The 22,431-nt window shown below is 44.7% G+C and overlaps 1 protein-coding gene across 1 annotated transcript in view; it reads right to left on the bottom strand.

Moving 5' to 3' along the window:
* The window catches only part of sdha (succinate dehydrogenase complex, subunit A, flavoprotein (Fp)), an 81,924-nt gene that overhangs the window by 50,248 nt on the left and 9,245 nt on the right, over window positions 1-22,431 (bottom strand). The window contains exons 2-5 of the mRNA XM_072252078.1: window positions 19,234-19,397; window positions 11,863-12,035; window positions 6,753-6,842; window positions 4,385-4,546 (exon numbers count right to left, since the gene is read on the bottom strand). Coding sequence (XP_072108179.1) covers window positions 4,385-4,546; window positions 6,753-6,842; window positions 11,863-11,898 — 288 coding nt within the window. The 5' untranslated portion in view covers window positions 11,899-12,035; window positions 19,234-19,397. The remainder of the gene's footprint in view (window positions 1-4,384; window positions 4,547-6,752; window positions 6,843-11,862; window positions 12,036-19,233; window positions 19,398-22,431) is intronic.

Here is a 22,431-nt window from a genome sequence, read left to right on the forward strand (position 1 = left end):
GGTGCAGAAGAAACTTCGCGAGATGCAGGACAGCTGGTTCAGCAAGAAGGCCGATGAAATCCAGGGCTATGCAGACAGCCACGACATAAAGCGCTTCTATGATGCGCTTAAGGCTGTATACGGACCCCGGTCCTCTGGCTCCTCACCTCTCCTCAATGCAGATGAGACGCAGCTGCTGACAGAGAAGAAGCAGATTCTGGATCGGTGGGCTGAGCACTTTAACAACGTCCTTAACTGCCCTGCCGACATCAACAACGAGGCCATTGCCCGCCTGCCCCAGGTAGAGATCAACAAGAACCTCGACACCCTCCCCACAGTAGATGAAGTCAGGAAGGCAGTGAAGCAACTCTCCTGTGGCAAAGCGCCAGGACCCGATGCAATTCCTGCTGAGGTGTACAAAGCAGGAGGCCCTGTCATGATGCAAAAGCTGACTGTACTCTTCCAGTCCATGTGGAAAAAGGGACAGATCCCGCAACAGCTGAAAGATGCCAGCATAGTCCACATCTACAAGAGGAAAGGCAACCGCCAGTCTTGTGACAACCACCGAGGCATCTCCCTCTTGTCCATCGCAGGGAAGATTCTGGCCCGCGTCCTGATCAACCGCCTTCTCCAACATCTTGAGCAAGGTCTGCTCCCAGAAAGCCAGTGCGGCTTCCGTGCTGAACGTGGGACAGCTGACATGATTTTTGCTGCGCACCAACTCCAGAAAAAATGCCAGGAGCAACACAGCGACCTCTTCGTGACCTTTGTCAATTTAACCAAGGCTTTCGATACGGTCAGCAGAGAAGACTTGTGGAAGATCATGGAGAAGTTTGGCTGCCCCAGCAAGTTCATCACAATCGTCCGGCAGTTCCACGACGGTGTGATGGTGAAAGTTCTGGATGACGGCGACGAGTTGGAGGCCTTCCCAGTGACAAATGGCGTCAAACAAGGCTGCGTTCTTGCCCCGACTCTGTTCAGTATGGTATTCTCTGCCATGCTGACAGCTGCTTTCCGTAACTACGAAGAAGGAATCCATGTCAGGTACAGGACTGACGGCAGGTTGTTCAACCTTAGGCGCCTGCAGGCAGTTACAAAGGTGCAAGAGACTGTCATCAGAGACTTCTTGTTTGCTGATGACTGTGCACTCAACGCCAGCACAGAGCAGAAGATGCAGCGTGAAATGGACTGCTTCTCACAAGCCTGCGACAACTTCGGTCTCACTATCAGCACCAAAAAGACCGAAGTTATGTACCAGCCTGCCCCAGGAAAGCCATACCAGGAGCCGCGCATCACGGTGAAGGGCCAGAACCTCCAGGCAGTCGACAACTTCACCTACCTGGGCAGCATACTCTCTCGTGCAGTGAACATAGACGCTGAGGTCAACAACAGGATTGCCAAAGCCAGCGCCGCCTTTGGGAGACTCTGTGAGAATGTCTGCGAGCGGAGAGGACTCAGCCTTATCACCAAGCTGAAGGTCTACTGTGCAGTGGTCCTTACCACCCTCCTTTACGCCAGCGAGACCTGGACTGTCTACAGCAGACACGCCAAACAGCTCAACCACTTTCACCTGAGCTGTCTCCGCAGACTCCTCCACATCAGGTGGCAGGACAAAGTCCCCGACACAGAAGTCCTGGAACGAGCTGGGCTCTGCAGCGTCTACACCCTCCTGCTGAAAGCCTAAGCCAGGTGGGCTGGACATGTGGTCAGAATGCCAGACAGCCGATTGCCTAAGCAGCTGCTGTACGGAGAACGGTGTCAGGGCAAGCGCTCAGTCGGGGGGGGCAGAAGAAACGTTACAAAGACTGCCTCAAAGCGTCCCTCAAAGGCCTGGGTGTCGACATCAACACGTGGGAGACGCTTGCCCTCGACCGTCCAGCTTGGCGCAGCAAGATCACCACAGGAGCCCGTGCAGCTGAAGTCAGGCGCATCATCGAGGCACAACGAAAGCGTGCTGGGCGCAAGGCCCGAGCAGCATCCACTGCCACGACAGCACCCACCCACTTGTGTTCCACATGTGGGTGAGCCTTCAGGGCCCGGATTGGCCTCATCAGTCACCTCCGGACCCACAGCCACCAATCTCCCATTTGACTTTGAAGCCATGGTCATCTTCGACTATGAAGGACGAACAACAACAACATGAATATATAGAAATTTTGGAGCACTTTTTTATTTTTTGCTGTCAACTGCATCAAGCAGAGACTGCCCTCTCAGTAGCATTAAATTTACAACTACATTATTAAAAATTAAAGCTATTCAATAGTACTTGAGTTACACAAATTATTGATATCTTTTCTGTAAAGCAATAAATTAGAATTATCCATCCAAGTACAGCATTTGATTTAGAATCACTTTAATTTGACAGCATTGCTTCCCCGTACTGATTCCTCTTTGTTCAATGCACTTAGATTTACTGGGGCCATAACATCAGCAAGAGCTTTAAAAGAAAGGACATTTTCAAGAGCCTCAGCAAGAAATATTGGCACTTTATTACTCTCCACAGATGCTGCCTGACCTGCTGAATTCCTCCAGCATTTTGCATGTGTTACTCTGGATTTCCAGCCGCTGCAGAATCTTGTGTTTAGCATTCTCATTCAGCACTGTTTTAGATTTGTCTCATGTTGACAAGATCAAGAATTAAATTTAAACAAAGAAGATTAGGACTGAAGATACCAAAAGTACAAACCTATGATAAGCAATATCTTTTTTGTTGGGTATGTGACAATAATAAACCAATATCAATAGCAAAACCAAATAGTTATTGATTTATAACAGCAATTCCTTGTAAAACAATTATTCTCTAATCTCTAGCAAAGCAGAAAACATAGTGACTGAGAATAAGTTAATAAAGCAGGAGATACATTGTGGTATGATCGTAATACTGTGGTGTAAGACAGTTCATGTGGTGGCAGTAGGGGGGAGGGAGGACGGGCAGCTGTGTGTAAACAATGACAGAAAATGTGGTTGTGATACCAGGTGGTACAATTTTCTGAAACTGCAACAAGGAAGTGGGAATTAAAGAATGTGATTCACATGAGACTAAAATCAAAATATAAAAAGGATTGTGGGGAATACTCAGAGTTAGGCCACAAAACATGGGAGCAGAATTAGGCCATTCGGTCCATTGAGTCTGTTCTACTATACCATCATGGCTGATTTATTAGCTCTCTCAACTTCATTCTCCTGCCTTCTCCCCATAACCTTTGATGCCCTTAATAAGCAAGAAGCTATTAAGCTCTGCTTTAAATATACCTATGAACTGGCCTCCACAGCCATCTGTGGCAATGAATTCCACAGATTCCCCACCCTTTGGCTGAAGAAATTCCTCATCATCACTGTTCTAAACAAATGTCCTACACTAAGGCTGTGACCACTAGTTCTAGACTCCCCCACTAGAGGAACTATCCTCTCCACACCCACCCTACCTAAGTATAGGATTCAACACGATGCCCCCACATTCTTCTAAACTCCAGCAAGCACAGGCCCAGAGCTATCAAACACTCCTCATACATTAACCCTTTCATTCTCTGGATCAATAGTGTAGGTACTGGCTAAGAAGATCAAGACGTTGAATCAGAAAAGTTGGAAAAAACGGATAGCAAGGGTTAGTAAGTTGGCAATACAACAACAGTGGGAGTCATTAATGGCTTCCTAAGAGCAGTTTTACTGCTTGGAGGAGTGTTAATCAACAAATAGGGGAGCCTAAACAAAAAAAATTTGAAAAATTATAAGAATCACACAATTACATTGAGACTGAAATGAGTATCACCTACAATCATCAATTTTAGATGCCAAATCTATACCCTGACAAAACTGGCCCCCTACCATATCCATAAGATACAGGATCGGTCTCAACTCCATTCTCCTGCCTTCTACCTGTAACCTTTGACATCTTCACTCATCAACAGCCTATCATCCCATCCCAGTACCAGCTCACACCCATAAAGTTCAAAGTTGAAACTAAATTTATTATCAAAATACATAAGTGTCACCATATACTACCGAGATTCAATTTCTTGTGGGCGTTCACAAAGAGACAGAATAGAATCAATGAAAACTACACACAGATGTACTAACAACCAATGTCTATTACTCAGAGTTGTAATTGTTGAGTTTCTGTTCACTTGGGCTATGTAGGCATTTAGCTGGCATGCACACGTGCACGAGGGTGGTACAGGGGAGGGTGTTAGTTAAAAAATAATGGCAGCTTAGTGTACCAAACATGAAGGGAGAAAGTAAAGTTGTTAAAGCTAAAGAAAAACTTGTCTTTATTGTTTGAACTTTATCAGTATGCTCCTAGTTATCACATTACTCAGTCATAATAGTTTTAGGAAGAGCACGGTTAGTACAAAATCAAAAAATATTACTACTTTCAAAGCACGGAAAGGATATCGGAGCAGCCCACCTGTGCGGCAACTGTGTGCGATCTGGTAGGAAACAGTTTTGTAACGCAGGCAGTGTTGAAGCCAGCTTCAGATAGACCAAAGGCTGCTCGTAAGCCAGCTCCCCCTGCTCCGACAACCACTGCATCGAACTCATGATCAACCACTGGATACTGCATGGAGATCTGTGTAAAGAAACAAAACACAGGCATCTTGGTTAGCAAAAACACCAAAGCAGGTTTAAAGTAGAAAGGATCAAAGAGATAAATATTGTGCAAAAACAAAATGTTCAGTGGTATTTTAATTTTTTTATATTATCGAAGTGTACTTTGGGGGTAATAAAGTGACAACTGAAGGATGTGCAAAATCATTAGTTAAAAAAAAACCAAAGTACATATATTACCATATACGTACTACCGTGAGATTATTTTCTTGCAGGCATTTACAGGAAATACATTTTTTTTATTTATCTGTTGTTTATTTACATACAGCATGGAATAGGCTCTTCTGGCCCTCTGAGCTGTGCCAGCCCAGAAATCCCCCAATTTAATTCTAGCCTAAATGGGACAATTTACAATGACCAATTAACCTACTAGCCGGTAGGTCCCTGGACTGTGGGAGGAAACCAATGCGGTCACAGGGAGAACATACAAACTCCTTACGGACAATGACCGGAATTGAACTCGGGTTGCTGGTAAAGTGTTGTGCTAAGCACTATGCAGTGAAGAATGCTATCCAATTCTAGTTCAGGAGCTGATGGTGTGGGGTAATAACTGTTCCTGAACCTGGTGGAGTGGGACCCAACGCTTCTGTACCTCCTGCCTGACGGTTGCAGCGAGAAGAGGGCTTGGCCTACACAGTGGTCATACACTTCAATCCCAAAATTAAAGAAAAATGACTATGAAAGCTTGAAAGTTAAACTGAAGTGGCTCAGTAATATCCTGCCCACCTATGTTAAGAGGCAAAAAGGCCTACTACCTTCCCAGAGCAGCAGCTAGTAGGGCTAACTACGCCTGTCTGTGAGAGGAGGAGGGTTGGGCAAGGGGCTAGCAACCTTATCCCGCAAAAAAAAACAGAGCTACAGAAACGCCTACAGAAGCTCTGAAGACCTCATCTCTGGGAGAGAAAAGATCTTTGAAAATGGGCTACACTTGGGGACAACTTGAAAGACTGGCCCAGGACCGAGGATTTCAGAGAGCTGCTGACAGCAGCCTGTGCTCCAGTATGGGCGATAGGTTTAAGTAGAAGCTAGTAATGCCATATCTTATGTACCCACGCTGACCCATCAAATTCAGGAGAAAGGCAAGTCAGCACTAATAAACACTATTAAAAAGAACATTCCTATTTTACAGTGCAGTGGTCAATTCTAACAAACCAACTGCCGCTGCTGGCAAGCCCAACAGACTTGTATGACATGCTCTCCATTCACTCCAGTAATGATGCTCCAAAGGTCGAAGAACTGTATTTGATCCTTCATAAGCAATTAGCAAACATACAATCTTGAAGTGAAGCAACTAAGTATAATTAAGTATAACTAAGCAGTCAACGAAAGATATAACATCGATTGGTCCCCAGCTCCAAACTAAACTGCCTAGAACAAAGCATGAATACTTAACTTATTCCCTTCACACACGTAATAAGTTACCATAGTACATGTAATTAATATGCAACACAGAATACAGTACAAATAGAAAACAGATGCATGGCCCCTACATTCCAGCCCCCTAATTTTTATACTATGATAATTACAATTATATATTACCAAAATACAGGAGACATAAAGTCATGATCTCTTATGGAAGTGTTTCCCATGGGGACCAAACACTTCCAGAGCATCAGATAATTTCTGAGTTATGATAGATATTATGGATTCTTGCTTTGACAATGAAGCTGATCTCAACTTGGTGCTATGCAGTAAAACATGTCAGCACTCCATTTTCCATGATCCTGACTTCCAGATCCATTGTCTCATCGTAATAGTTAACATCTGAGGAAATGTTCTCGCTCTTTCTCCATCTCCAATCTGGGTTATCAGCATGTACCAACGCCAGATTGAACAGTCCATTTAACACTACTTTCACAAACATGCGGCTTCCGGCACTCCCCAGATCTAGCTGCCCATTCTCATGAGACCTAACGCTTGCCTTTGTGCAGTGATACTCTGAATAGTCACTGTGCCCATTTTTGAATGTCTGACTCGTGGCTTTGAGAAGCAAAGAACAAATCCCCATTTTCATCACATTCAACCACCACTCTTCTCATCGCCAAATTAATACTTGATTCACTGTTTCTTCGAAGTCTCAGTTCTCTACAGAATGTCAAAATATTGACATTCTACATTCAAAACAACTGGAAGAGCCCACAGAAAATGCTTTGTGGATTTTTACTTACTGAATTTGAAACTTTCGCTGCATTTTTATTATGATTGCCATAGACAGCAAAGTGGAACCTACGAGCTGCCGTTCGACTCACGCCGGGGATCTATAAAAATAGAAAACCCAATTAATATAAATGATTAAACCTACAAGATCAAAAATGTAAAATGACATAAAACACTAAATTATAGAAATGATATACTGCACAGTCATCACAAGCACAGGCACCTTTCAAATGACCAGCATAAAGATCTCATGAACCCAGCAGAGTGGAGAAAACAAACCAAGTATTCTAGTATTTTTATCAGTGCAGCTACTAAGTCTTTAATACCATGCCCTACATAGTCAAGTTACTGTCATCGATATATTCAGTGGTCACTTTATTGTGTACCTCCTGTGTCTAATAAAGTTGCCATTGAGTGTATGTTCATGGTCTTCTGTTGCTGAAGCCTATCTATTTCAAGTTTCAATGTGTTGTGCATTCAGTGATGCTCTTCAGCACACCACTGCCGTAACACGTGGTTATGTGAGTTACTGTCGCCGTACTGTCAGCTTGAACCAGTCTGGCCATTCTCCTCTGACCTCTCCCATTGACGAGGATCTTTTGCCCACAGAACTGCCACTCACTGGATGTTTGTTTCTTAGATCATTCTCTGTAAACTCTAGAGACTGCTGTGCAAAAAAAATGCCAGGAGATCAGCAGTTTCTGAGATACTCAGACCAATCTGTCTGGCAGCAACATTCATTCCACAGTAAAAGTCACTTACAGCACATGTCTTCCCTATTCTGAAATTTGGTCTGAACAACAACTGAACTTCTTGACCATATCTGCATGCCTTTATGCATTGAGTTGCTGCTACATGATTGGATGATTAGATCAACACACATCAAAGTTGCTGGTGAACGCAGCAGGCCAGGCAGCATCTCTAGGAAGAGGTACAGTCGACGTTTCAGGCCGAGACCCTTCGTCAGGACTAACTGAAGGAAGAGTGAGTAAGGGATTTGAAAGTTGGAGGGGGAGGGGGAGATCTGAGTCAAAATGTGGTCGAAAAGTTGAAGAGCCGAAGAAATTAGAGATGGGGAGCAGTGAGAGATGGTTTCACTGAGCTCCCGTCGAAGAGAGGATCTAAACTTCTTCGGTGTAGGCATCACCGGAAGAGGCTTCGCAGTAGTGAATTTAAAAACGCAAACAACAGGAATTCTGCAGATGCTGGAAATTCAAGCAACACACATCAAAGTTGCTGGTGAACGCAGCAGGCCGGGCAGCATCTCTAGGAAGAGGTGCAGTCAACTCTGCTTGGCCTGCTGCGTTCACCAGCAACTTTGATGTGTGTTGCTTGAATTTCCAGCATCTGCAGAATTCCTGTTGTTTGGATGATTAGGTGTTTGTATTAACAAGGAGTACCTAATAAAAGCCAGTGGTTCAAACAGTGCTTATTGCAGATGACACTAAACTTAAATATAGTAAGTACTGTGCAACATTCAATTTAGTTTAAATCAATCGTGAGGCAAGTCATTTTGGTGGGAGCAGAACCACTGCATTTTACGAAAAAGGAAGCCATTCACCCAAATATGTCTGATTTCACATAGTCAACTCTGTCCATAGTATTCTACAAAGTAGACCTCTGCTATTAATCTCCTGTTGCTAGCCTCCATGACAATGTTCCCTCTAATTTGTAATGACCATGTGTAAAAATCTTGTGCTGTGCAATTTTTTGTACAGTGACAACATGTGCGCACTGAATTTGTAAGTGGAAGTAAACCTGAAGCTATTCTAAGGATAATAAACTACCAAGTACAGTTTGTTGTTCACTGTTTAAAAGAAACAAAGTAATTGTCAGTAAGAACTTTGATCTCCTTTGGATTTGATCGTCTTCATTCTGGTTCATCTGCACTCTCACAAAACATATGTAGCAGGCAACAAAGGATTTTCTTGCTGGATCTTTTGTGATTTGCTTGCTAAATGATGCTTTAAAAAGCCAAGTTTCCAAGTATCACTCCACTTCTTCTCACTTCCAAATTCTCCAGCAGCCTGTGCATCATGACAATACACGGAGACAACTCCAGTTTCTGTACTGTACATAAATATTTCTCGTAGTTGCACACTCCTGACCTCATGAGCTTTCAGTGTAGCAGTTTCTACTGTTTCATTAAGCCATTCTGCTTAAATGAACTAGCAGTTTGTTTGCATTTCACAACTTTGCTTCTTTGAAATTCAACACAGTGAATCAATAATTTCTTCAATAAAAATATTATAAACAAGCCAGATCTAAAATCTGCAGACAAATCATCGCAAACTCCACGTTGTCAACACCGTCCGCATCAGAAACCAGAAAAGGTTATGTAATTATGTACAATCGTGAAACATACTCAACATGCCAAAAAGTTAGAGGGTGACAACCTTTTGTGCACAATTTAAATTCCTTTATGCACTATTAACAAAAGATGTGTGAGTGCACACACCTTAGAGTGAATATTACTCTATGATATCTGCTTTCATCCCACATTTAGGTAATTTCGCACAAATTGCAACCACCTTGTGCACAAAGACTCTTTTCAATAGTTCAATTTAATATCAGAATGTATACAGAACTGAACATGAAATTCTTACTGTTCGCAGATGTCCAAGAAACAGAAAAAACAAACGAATGAATGGCAGAAAACATTAGAACCCCAAAGCTACCCCTCCCTCCCCCCCACAGAAGCGGCAGCAAAAACCTCATCCCGCCCGCTCTCCCATCTCCCAACCTGCTTCAGCAAAATCATCAACCACTCCCCCCCACCATGCAAGCAACTGCAAATCTTCCCCCCACCCCAGAAACCATGATCTACAGTCCATCAAAAAAAAGCTACTGTCCATCCCAACACCAACATCTCTCTGACGAGGGAGAAAGAGGTATCACTCCTTTCACTGTTACGCTCCCTTTCTTACTAGATCTATTAAATACTATTTTAAGATCCACGTCTGCTAGTTACTTGGCCTTTTGCCCATTCTACCTGCTGTAATAACGCAATTGGTTGGTATGACAACAGAACAATATCCCACCTCCCCTTCGTACCCCATCCGTTATTTATTTTTTATTATTACTATTTTTTCTCTCTCTCCTTTTTCTCCCTCTGTCCCTCTCACTCTACTCCTTGCCTATCCGGTGGGCTTCCCCCTCCCCCTTTCTTTCTCCCTGGGCCTCCTGTCCCATGATCCTCTCATATTCCTTTTGCCAATCACCTGTCCAGCTCTTAACTCCATCCCTTCCCCCTCCTGTCTTCTCCTATCATTTCAGATCTCCCCCTCCCCCTCTCAAATCTCTTACTATCTTTTCTTTCAGTTAGTCCTGACGAAGGGTCTCGGCCCGAAACATCGACTGTACCTCTTCCTAGAGATGCTGCCTGGCCTGCTGCGTTTACCAGCAATTTTTATGTGTGCTGATAGGAATCAAATATAGGCCTCCAAACATTAGCCAAGATGTGGGGTTGAGATTGCAAGGGGAGGTGGAAAAGGCATGTAATAAGAGTAATGTCACAATTGTAATGGGAGACTTCAATACGTAAGGGGATTGAGAAAATTAGGTTGGTGTCGGATGGCAAAAGAGAGGGAATTTGTTGAACGCCTACAAAATGGCTTTTTAGAGTGGGTTGTGCTTGAGCCTACACGGGGAAAGGCTATTTTAAATTGGGTGTTGTGTAATAACCCAGATCTTATTATGGAGCTTAATGTAAAGAAACCCTTAGGGGACAGTGATCATGGTTGAATTCATACTGCAATTTGAGAGGCAGAAGCACACGTCACACATGTGAGTATTGCAATGGAATAACGGGAATTACAAAGGCATGAGAAAGGAGTTTGTCCAGGTGGATTGGAGGAGGATACAAGCGGGGATGATGGCAGAGCAGAGGTGCCTAAAGTTTTTGAGAATAGTTCACAAGGTGCAGGATAGATATGTCCTACAGAAGTAGTTCTCAAACAGCAGGGGTAAGCAACCGCAGCTGACAAGGGAAGTTAAGGACTGCATAAGAGCTAAGGAAAGGGCATATAAGGTAGCAGAAGTGAGTGGAAAGTTGGATGATTGTTAAGTTTTTAAAATCAAACAAAAGGTAACCGAAAAAGCTATAGGAAGGGAAAAGATGAAATACAACGGCAAACTAGCCAATAATATGAAAACCTGCTGGTTTCCATGGCTGCATAAGTCTAGGGAAGATGCACTCCAGTCCCACCAAACTGGTGAGATTGAGACGGCTCTTCCTTCCACCCCAAACCCTGGTTTGTGTGGATGCTGTGTAGTTTGCAGCCCTGTTGTAACTCAGTGCTAAGAAACCACAGACAGCACACTGCATACGATTAAAGGAATTAATATTTATGAATAAGTTAGTAAAGAAAAGAAATAACAAAAGGCCCACTGTAATTAAACAGTGAAATGTGCACCAGTTGGAGCTCAATTCACCGATCCTCAGTCAACCTCGCTGCCCGGCGCCATCCATCAAAGCAGAATATCAAAAGTATTTTTAGTTATATAAAGGGTAAAAGGGAGGTGACAGTGATATTGGGCCACCGGAAAATGATGCTCGTGAGGTAGTAACGGGGAACAAAGAAATGGCAGATAGGTTTCAATGAGATTCCCACGCATTCTTCTAAATTCCAGTGAATACAGGCCCAAAGCTGCCATGTTTGTGTGTTCATGGACATGACCACATATTGCATATTACATAAAGTGGCTATGCAAACCCACCTATTGGCTTTATTTACATGTCTATCTAGTCACACTAACCAAACCTTCGCCCATCACACCTACCTCACTCACTAACACTATTGCTCACCAACCACACACAGGTATCAATTCTGACCCGCCATGGCCCCTTGGTTCCAACAGTCAGCCACCACAACCCACCCGTGTGTGCACTGGCACCAACTCTCACCCACCACAATCCAATCTCCGCCCAGGAGCAACAACTCTTCCCCACGACACCCCCTCGCTACACAGTTACGTAACCAGAATGACCTTGGAACTAGCAAACCCAAGATCGAGACAACTGCAAACGGCACCCCGAATCCCCGGTAACCAGGGCAATTGGAACATGCTCACCAGTCCGCACTGGTTAACCCTGACCGCGGGGAACACTGATAAACTTACTATAGACCCCGCCGCCGCTAGGCAACGCGCCGCCATCTTGGGCACTCCGGGCGATGACGGTATCGCTTCAGCTGGAGACGTCTCTGCGTGATGACGTCACGACGCGCGCACGGTCGGTGCGTGGCTATTGGTTCCCTGTCAGCGCGCCGACTTCAGTCAGTCAGGAGGGAGGGCTGTCGGGTTGAGTGCGGCAGGTTTTTATTGCATCGAAACTGTCAAAGTTTATTTACAACACAGACACAAGCCAATAACATTTACCAAACATAGTTAGACTCAAATTACCATGCGGTTACTGCCGGCTATAAAACAGCCCGGACCGCTCACGGAAATCCCGCAAAGTGCCGGCCGCGGCCTCCCTCTCCAAGGGCAGCCGGGCACGGGCGGATCCTCGGGAAGGGGTCAGGCAGTCGGCCCGTCTTGGCCAGGCCCAGGACCAGGAGATCCTCCTCTCGGCCCACCCCCTTCTGAACTGGGCGCCTGGAGGTGAGGAACGCGGGACGAAAGGGCAGCCAGAGCCGCCGCAGCGGCAGCTCTCCGAGGAACTCTAAAGAGCGGCTGCAGCCTCTCACATTGCGTAAACGCGGAGCACACCGACTCCTCCCGCCCGCACTGTGGACAGGTGCGTGGGGTGTCAGTGAACCTGCACAAAAACCTGTTGTACGGCACTGTCCGATGCAACACCTTCCACCCCAATGTACAGGGGAAGCACCCCTGCGTAAAGAGACTTCTACACAGGGTTCCCCCTCACTGACCGTGTCTGGCTGTCAGAGAGTGACCACCACGGGTTTCCCTCTCACTGACTGTCAGAGAGTGACCACCACAGATTCCCTCTCACTGACTGTCAGAGAGTGACCACCACGGGTTTCCCTCTCACTGACTGTCAGAGAGTGACCACCACAGGGTTCCCCCTCACTGACCGTGTATGTCTGTAAGAGAGTGACCACCACAGGGTTCCCCCTCACTGACAGAGAGTGACCACCACAGTGTTCCCCCTCACTGACCGTGTCTGTCAGAGAGTGACCACCACAGTGTTCCCCCTCACTGACCGTGTCTGTCTGTCAGAGAGTAACCACCACAGTGTTCCCCCTCACTGACAGTGTCTGTCTGTCAGAGAGTGACCACCACAGGGTTCCCCCTCACTGACAGAGAGTGACCACCACAGGGTTCCCCCTCACTGACAGAGAGTGACCACCACAGTGTTCCCCCTCACTGACAGTGTCTGTCTGTCAGAGAGTGACCACCACAGGGTTCCCCCTCACTGACAGAGAGTGACCACCACAGGGTTCCCCCTCACTGACAGAGAGTGACCACCACAGGGTTCCCCCTCACTGACCGTGTCTGTCTGTTAGAGAGCGACCACCGTAGATTTCCCTCTCACTGACCATGTCTGTCTGTCAGAGAGTGACCACCACAGGTTTCCCTCTCACTGACCGTGTCTGTCAGAGAGTGACCACCATGGGGTTCCCTCTCACTGGCCGTGTCTGTCTGTCAGAGAGTGACCACCACAGGGTTCCCCCTCACTGACAGAGAGTGACCACCACAGGGTTCCCCCTCACTGACCGTGTCTGTCTGTTAGAGAGCGACCACCGTAGATTTCCCTCTCACTGACCATGTCTGTCTGTCAGAGAGTGACCACCACAGGTTTCCCTCTCACTGACCATATCTGTCAGTCGAGTGAGCCGAGAGTGGCAGCTGTGAGATAGGAACAGGTGAGGAACAAAAATAATAAGGCGGATGGATGAAAAGAGATGGGTTCACTGTTTGGAGAACCAGGTGAGAGTGTGGAACAAACTGCCAGCACAAGTGGTGCATGCCAGCTCGATTTCATCGTTTCAGAGATGTTTGGATATGTACATGGACGGGAGAACGATGGTCCTGGTGCAGGTCAATGTGATTGGGCAGTTTAAATGGTTTCGGTATGGACTAGAAGGGCTGTTTCTCTGCTGTACTTTTCTATGACTGTCTATGGAGGGAAATGAACAGTCAGCATTTGGAAGCAGGACCCTCCAACAGCGTTCTCAACTGGAAATGTTCACTGTTCCTCCAGCACTTTCTGTACGCTGCTGCTTAGTTCTCTGTTCATTTTAGGTTTCCAGCATCATTGATTCAGGACATTCAGCATACTGTACTGAAATATGCCATTCGACCCATCCAGCCCAAACTGACCATGGTGCCCACCCAGCTGATCACAATTTTGTCTGTTTGTTCCAAATTTGCCTCCAAGACTCAGCTCTCCATGTACCTAACCAAGTGTTTCTTAAATGCAGAGAGACATTGATTGGATACAGAAGTGGGCTGAGAAGTGGCAAATGGACTTCAACCTGGAGAAGTGTGAGGTGGTACACTTTGGAAGGACAAACTCCAAGGCAGAGTACAAAGTAAATGGCAGGATGCTTGGTAGTGGAGGACCAGAGGGATCTGGGGGTACATGTCCACAGATCCCTGAAAGTTGCCTCACAGGTAGATAGGGTAGTTAAAAAAGCTTATGGGGTGTTAGCTTTCATAAGTCGAGGGACAGAGTTTAAGAGTCGCGATGTAATGATGCAGCTCTGTAAAACTCTGATTAGGCCACACTTGGAGTACTGTGTCCAGTTCTGGTTGCCTCACTATAGGAAGGATGTGGAAGCATTGGAAAGGGTACAGAGGAGAATTACCAGGATGCTGCCTGATTTAGAGAGTATGGATTGTGATCAGAGAATAAGGGAGCTAGGGTTTTACTCGTTGGAGAGAAGGAGGATGAGAGGAGACATGATAGAGGTGTACAAGATGATAAGAGTAATAGATAGAGTGGATAGCCAGCGCCTCTTCCCCAGGGCACCACCGCTCAATACAAGAGGACATGGCTGTAAGGTAAGGGGTGGGAAGTTCAAGGGGGATATTAGAGGAAGGTTTTTAACTCAGAGAGTGTTGGTGCGTGGAATGCACTGCCTGAGTCAGTTGTGGAGGCAGATACACTAGTGAAGTTTAAGAGACTACTAGACAGGTATATGGAGGAATTTAAGGTGGGGGGTTATATGGGAGGCAGGGTTTGAGGGTCGGCACAACATTGTGGGCCGAAGGGCCTGTAATGTGCTGTACTATTCTATAAGTTCTATAAGATACCATTGCATCTGTGTCAGCACTTCCTCCAGTAGCTTGTTCCATTTATTCAAACCCCCTCTGCATGGAGATCTAGAAGATTATAAGGCTAACAGGAAGGAGTTTAAGAGGGAAATTAGGAGAGCCAGAAGGGGCCATGAGAAGGCCTTGGCGGGCAGGATTAAGGAAAATCCCAAGGCATTCTACAAGTATGTGAAGAGCAAGAGGATAAGACGTGAAAGAATAGGATCTATCAAGTGTCACAGTGGGAAAGTGTGTATGGAACCAGAGGAAAGAGCAGAGGTACTTAATGAATACTTTACTTCAGTATTCACTATGGAAAAGGATCTTGGTGATTGTGGGGATGACTTGCAGCGGACTGAAAAACTTGAGTATGTAGATATTAAGAAAGAGGATGTGCTAGAGCTTTTGGAAAGCATCAAGTTGAATAAGTCAGCGGGACTGGATGAGATGTACCCCAGGCTACTGTAGGAGGCGAGGGAGGAGATTGCTGAGCTTCTGGCGATGATCTTTGCATCATCAATGGGGACGGGAGAGGTTCCAGAGGATTGGAGGGTTGCGGATGTTGTTTCCTTATTCAAGAAAGGGAGTAGAGATAGCCCAGGAAATTATAGACCAGTGAGTCTTACTTCAGTGGTTGGTAAGTTGATAGAGAAGATTCTGAGAGGCAGGATTTATGAACATTTGGAGAGGTATAATATGATTAGGAATAGTCAGCATGGCTTTGTCAAGGGCAGGTCGTGCCTTACGAGCCTGATTGAATTTTTTGAAGATGTGACTATCCATGTTTGTCCATCGCCATCATTGATGAAGACCTCAATATCATTGATGGTGTCAAGACTAGCGCATGATTTGGATTTAAGTGAGGGAGAGTTGCACAGCGTCAGCCTCACTCTCTCTTCCCAATTCCCATCTGGATCCAGTGGCAAGACTGAGTCGAGACGACTGGAGATGGGACTAGGCGCAGTGGATGACCAGGACGTCTTCTGTGTCTTGTCCTGCTCTACATGTTCCACAACGCTTGCAGAGACCGCCTTTTTGACCGTTGGACCTTCCATTTGTCTCGTCCGCTCAATCCGCCAGAGTCTGCCTTCACATGCTGGGATAGACAACTCCCTATCTCACCAAGGGTTTGAGACCCGTCGGCTACCCTCACCTGGTTTAGCCGGCTTATCGAAGCCATTGCCCGGGGTGTAGCCGCTGTAGCATGCAAACAGCTACGGGGAGCCACAGGTGAGAGCTGAGTGCCAGGTGGGGACCAAAGGTGGACTAACCACCTTGAAAAGGACGTGACATGCTCCCCCACCAGAGGTGCTACCCCTCCCTGACATCCCATACACCAATGACTAAACACATTGATGAAGGAAAGCGGTAGATGTAATGTATATGGATTTCAGCAAGGCATTTGATAAGGTACCCCATGCCAGACTTATTGAGAAAGTAAGGAGCATGGGATCCAAGAGGACATTGCTTTGTGGATCCAGAACTGGCTTGCCCACAGAAGGCAAAGGTATTCTGCATGGAGGTCGGTGACTAGTGGTGTGCCTCAGGGATCTGTTCTGGGACCCTTACTCTTTGTGATTTTTATAAATGACCTGGATGAAGAAGTGGAGGGATGGGTTAGTAAGTTTGCTGATGACACAAAGGTTGGGGGTGTTGTGGATAGTGTGGAGGGCTGTCAGAGGTTACAGCAGGATATTGACGATGCAAAACGGGGCTGAGAGGTGGCAGATGGAGTTCAATCCAGATAAATGTGAGGTGGTTCATTTTGGTCAAATATGATGGCAGAATATAGTATTAACGGTAAGACGCTTGGCAGCGTGGAGGATCAGAAGGATCTTGGGATCCAAGTCCATAGGACGCTCCAAGCAGCTGCGCAGGTTGACTTCTGTGGTTAAGAAGGCATATGGTGTATTGGCCTTTATCAATTGTGGATTTGAATTTAGGACCAGAGAGGTAATGTTGCAGCTATATAGGACCCTGGTCAAACCCCACTTGGAGTACTATGCTCAGTTCTGGTCGCCTCACTACAGGGAGGATGTGGAAACCATAGAATGGGTGCAGAGGAGATTTACAAGGGTGTTTCCTGGTTTGGGGAGCATGCCTTATGAGAATAGGTTGAGTGAACTCGGTCTTTTCTCCTTGGAGCGACGGAGGATGAGAGGTGACTTGATACAGGTGTATAAGATGATGAGAGGCACTGATCGTGTGGATAGTCAGAGGCTTTTTCCCAGGGCTGAAATGGCTACCACAAGAGGGAACAGGTTTAAAGTGCTTGGGCGTAGGTATGGAGGAGATGTTGGGTAAGATTTTTATGCAGAGAGTGAAGAGTGCGTGGAATGGGCTGCCGGCAACAGTGGTGGAGGCGGATATGATAGGGTGTTTTAAGAGACTTTTGGATAGGTACATGGAGCTTAGAAAATAGAGGGCTATGGTTAACCTTGGTAACCTTGGTAATTTCTAAGGTAGGGAATTAACCTTGGTAATTTCTAAGGTAGGGACATGTTCGGCACAACTGTGGGCCGAAGGCCTGTATTGTGCTGTAGGTTTTCTATGTTTCTATGATAATGAGGTCACTGAGAAATGTTGGAAGATTGGTGATATTCATATTATGATGATGTACTACATAATGATTTAATGAATACAATGCTAATCTTCAGTACATTGTAGATGTTACCTGGATTGTGAACCATTGGAAATGTAAGCCAGGATTCACAATCCAGTCTTGCTACAGAGCCTATGATTGTTAAAGTACTAAATAATATGAATTCTGCTGCACAGAATCAGGTTTATTATCACCGGCATGCAATGTGAAATTTGTTAACTTAGCAGCAGCAGTTCAATACAACACTCAGCCTGACTGCTGAGTATTTCTAGTATATAAACACTATAGATCCTGCAGATGCTGAAAATCCAGTACAACACACACAACTTGCTGGAGGAACTCAGCAGGTCAGGCAGCATCTATGGAGAGGAATAAATAGTTCACATTTCAGGCCAAGAGTCTACTTCAGGACTTCTCAGCCCATACGACTGTTTATTCACTCCCATAGGTCCTTTCTATTTGTTGGTCCTAAGGTAAGTAGAGCAAAGAAAGAGAAAAGAATAGTGAAGTTTTGAACATGGGTTCATTGTCCATTTACAAACTTCATGGCGATGGAGAAGAAGCTATTCCTGATGAAGGGTCCTGGCCAAAATGCGGACTGCTTATTCATTTCCATAGGTGCTTCCTGACCTGCTGAGTTCTCCAGCATTTTGGGTTTTGTTGTGATATTCAAAGAAACAGTCTCAGTCAATTTAACTCTTGCTTCCATCTTTTGGATTCATATCTCACTCCATATACATCAGCTCAGAAGTCTATGCTGAGAGCAACAATGAGGGAGTGGTGAACAATGAGAGATTCCTCTCAATCCAAACTTAAACTGGGCCCAGCAAACAAGTTATGTAATGTCATTTCAAAGAATAGGGTGTTAACTCTTTGTGCAAAACTAAGTGGTTACGTTGGGTGGAAACCTTTTACAAGTGTTTCCTGCAATGTTGTGATGACTGCAATTATAAAATATTTCATAAAGTATGTAATTGCAGTTCTCTATATTACATTTTAGAATAAAACAAATAATGTGCATAAATTAGGAATATTAGTATTTCGTGTCGTTCTGGGGAAACAATTGTTATAACAATAATAATGAACAGTTCTGTCCCAGTTAACAAGCATTTAATTGTGGTTCTCTGTTAAAGTAATACAGGGGAGAATTTCCGCGACACGAGAGGGGCAAAGATAGCAACGTCTCCGTAATGGAAGGACGGTATGTGTGGGAGGGAAGTAATTGTCAATGCATCGGGTTGAAACCAGGCATCGGGACTGAGAGTGAGAGGTGTGACGACCGGTATAAAGTGGAGAAGGGGTCCTCCCACAGATGCTGCCTGACCTGATGAGTTCTAACAGATTGATTGATTTATTTATTGAGATACAGCACAGAACTGGTCTGCAGTCATATGAATTAAGTTACTGGAGAGACACAATTGGTAGATATGAAAGGTAATCCTTTTATATGATACACTGACTTACAAATAAACTGACAGCCTTTTGGAGCAAGATGTCTGCCTAGCTCAACATTACATGAGATTTTATATACTAAAGATCAAAGGACAGTTCTATATTTGCAACTCTTTCTTTGAATGACATACCACCCTCACACATCCCTATTTGCACCCACACGACAGTCACCCAAATAATGGATTTAATCAGCATTGTCTGATCTTCCACTTAACTGTGGTTTACGGTCCAAGACACTTCCATCTGCCGTTTCTTGGTGTACTTTCCCAGTTGATCCAGTCCTAAAGAAGGGTCTTAGCCTGAAATGTTGACTGTTTATTCCTCTCCATAGATGCTGCCTGATCTGCTGAGTTCCTCCAGCATTTTGTGTGTGTGGGTCCTGAGGAAAGTAGAACAAAAAGAGAGTAAAGAAAGAGAAAAGAATGGTGAGGTTTTGAACATGGGTTTATTATCCACTCAGAAATCTGATGGCAGTGGGGAAGAAGCTATTGCTGATGAAGTGTCCCGGCTGAACTGTTCATTCATTTCCATAAATGCTACCTTGCCCGCTAAGTTCCTCCAGCATTTTGTAAGAATCATTTTGTATTTATTATATATTTACTGATATTTTGCTATTGTTGAAACTTTAATAAGCACTGGTGAGGTCTCACTTGGAGTATTGTGAGCAGTCTTGGGCAGTCCTATCTTAGAAAGAATGTGCTGAAACTGGGGAGTCTTCAAAGGAGGTTCACTAAAATGATTCCAAGTTTGAACTGCTTGTCATGAAGAGCATTTGATGCTCTGGCTTGTGTTCACTAGAATTCAGAAGAATGAGAGGTAACTTCAATGAAACCTATTGAATGTTGAAAAGCCTTGACAAAGTGGACTTTTCCTGTGGTGGGAGAGTCTAAGACCAGAGGACAAAGCCTCGGAATAGAGGGGCATCCTTTTAGATTGGTGATGAGAAGGAATCTCTTTAGCCGGAGAGTGGTGAATCTGTGGAATTCTTTGCCACAGGCAGCCGTGGACACCAAGTTTTAATGTATATTTAAAGCAGAAGTTGATAGATTCTTGATTGGTCAGGGTATGAAGAGATACGGAGAGAAGGCAGGAGATTGGGGCTGAGTGGAAAAATGGATCAGCAATAATAAAATTGCAAAGCAGACTCTATGGGCCAAATGGCCTAATTCAGCTGCTATATCTTATGGTCTTATATGCAAGTAAACAGTCTCAGTCAATTTAACTATTGCGTCCATCTTTTGGATTCATATCTCACTGCATATACATTGTTGTGGTAGTTAATGGGTTAATCCAATGCCACTCAGCCACTCCCACACGGGAGGAATTCACATATTGTATAAGCAAGGTTTGTAATATAGTTCAGTTGAGTAGCCTGCAAGGCTGGTGTCCGGGTGTCTCTGCCCTCTTCATCAATATTGAATACAACATGGTGTCAGAAGTAGTTGATCGTCGATGAATTTGAGCTACAGACCAAGTGAGAAAACAAACAAGGAATAATTTGCAGTAAGTCTGTTCTTGTTTGCTTATATCTGTGGGAAATGTCCAGGGAATTCAAGTAAAGTCAAGTTTATTGTCATTTGACTATATACATGTATACTGTGAAACAAGACAGCATTTCTCCGGACCAGGATGTAAAGCACAGTAGTACACATAACATACATATATTACACGATAATGTATGAAAGTAAGGATAAAATCTGCAGATGAATTACACATAAATAAACAAAGTAAAGTATAAAAATGAAGTATTGTAAGGTACAGAACAGATTAACCAGCCAGACTTGTCAATCTGGACTGTGCTAGTTGCTATGAGGTTCAGCTGAGACCTGACTTGGGTTGCTAAGCAACACCTTCAGGCTGCACCCAAAAGTGGCTACATTTTAATAATCTGTAGGCAACTAACCTGGGGAAGTGCACAGAGACACAGACACAGCAGAGAAGTCAGTCAAACTCTCAGGAAGAGAAAAGAAGACTTTTGTAATTCAAATAAATGAAATAATAAGTAGACAAACTAACAGGAAAATGGAACAAATACCTGCAATACCTATATCTACTTACCGACGAAAGCCCTCCCAGACATTTGATTTCTCTAACCTAGAGAACTTTGAGAGATGGCTTTGATGCTTTGAGAGATTTAGGGTTGCAAGCAATCTCACTCAGGATTCAGAAGAGCATCAAGTAAGTACACTGATATACTGCATGGGGTACAAAGCAGATGACATCATGGGTGGATTAGGACTGACAGATGCTCTGGAAAAGGAGTACAGAACAGTCCAGGACAAATTCAAAGAATATTTCACAGGAAAGTAAGATATGTTTAATGAGAGGAAACAAGGTGCAGTCAGTAAGACTACAGAAAGAGCAGACAGTAGAGCTCAGCTCAAATGAAACAGAGAAGCGAAACAAAGAACAAGTAAAATGGCCACCAGTAGGAGATTGAGCATGTCTCCATTCTACGTCAGAGAGCTCTGTGCAGCAAAATAAGTGAAATGCCACCAATGCAATAGAGTTGGCCGTTATAAGAGCCAGAGTCACTTGAAAACAGTTCTTTAGGAGGTCAAAGAAGACCATGATTCAGACAAAGGGACAGCTTTCTGCGGGGCTTTAGATTCAAATAGACAAGGTTAGTGTAGTACAGTTCAGTTGCAAAATGAGGCAGTTATATTCAAAATGGACACTGGGGCAGATGTCACAGCCATTTGCAAATGACTGTTCATAAAGCTGGTGAATAAAACAGATATTATGCTAAATTCAACAAAGAAAGTGCTCATGGGGCCAGGGAAACATAAGCTGAGTGTGAAAGGAACGTTAACTTGGAAATTTCTACATATATACTTTGGAGAGCATCCTGACTGGCTGCATCACCGTCTGGTATGGTGCTGGCTACTGCACAGGATCGAAGTAAGCTGCAGACAGCCAGCACCATCACGAGCACCAGCTTCCATAGTATCCATGACATCTGCAAGGAGCGAAGCCTCCAAAGTATGGTGTCCAACATTAAGGACCCCCATCAACCTTGTTCTCTTTGCTGCAGTCGGGGAGGAGATACAGAAGCCTGAAGGCACACACTCAGTGATTCAGGAGCAGTTTCTTCCCCTCCGTCATCCAACTTCTGAATGGACGTTGAACCCATGAACACTATCTCGCAACTCTTAATTTCTAATTTTGCACTACATGTTTAACTACATGGAGGCAGAGCGAAGTAATGATGGCAGTAAACAGCAACTTGTTTGCTTGCATCTTCAGAAACAGCTCTATTTCTATCTTCAATAGCTTTATTTTTCCCTTTCAGGGTTCATTTGAAGACCCCGACATGGAGTTATACACTGACTACAGTTCTTAGCAAGAATGGAACCCACTCTCAGGGTTTCATAATTGGCCACTGTTTAGTACGCCAAGGGCTCGGCCTAAGA

This window comes from Mobula birostris, chromosome 1 (assembly GCF_030028105.1).
Source record: "Mobula birostris isolate sMobBir1 chromosome 1, sMobBir1.hap1, whole genome shotgun sequence".
In the NCBI taxonomy this organism is placed as follows: Eukaryota; Metazoa; Chordata; class Chondrichthyes; order Myliobatiformes; family Myliobatidae; genus Mobula; species Mobula birostris.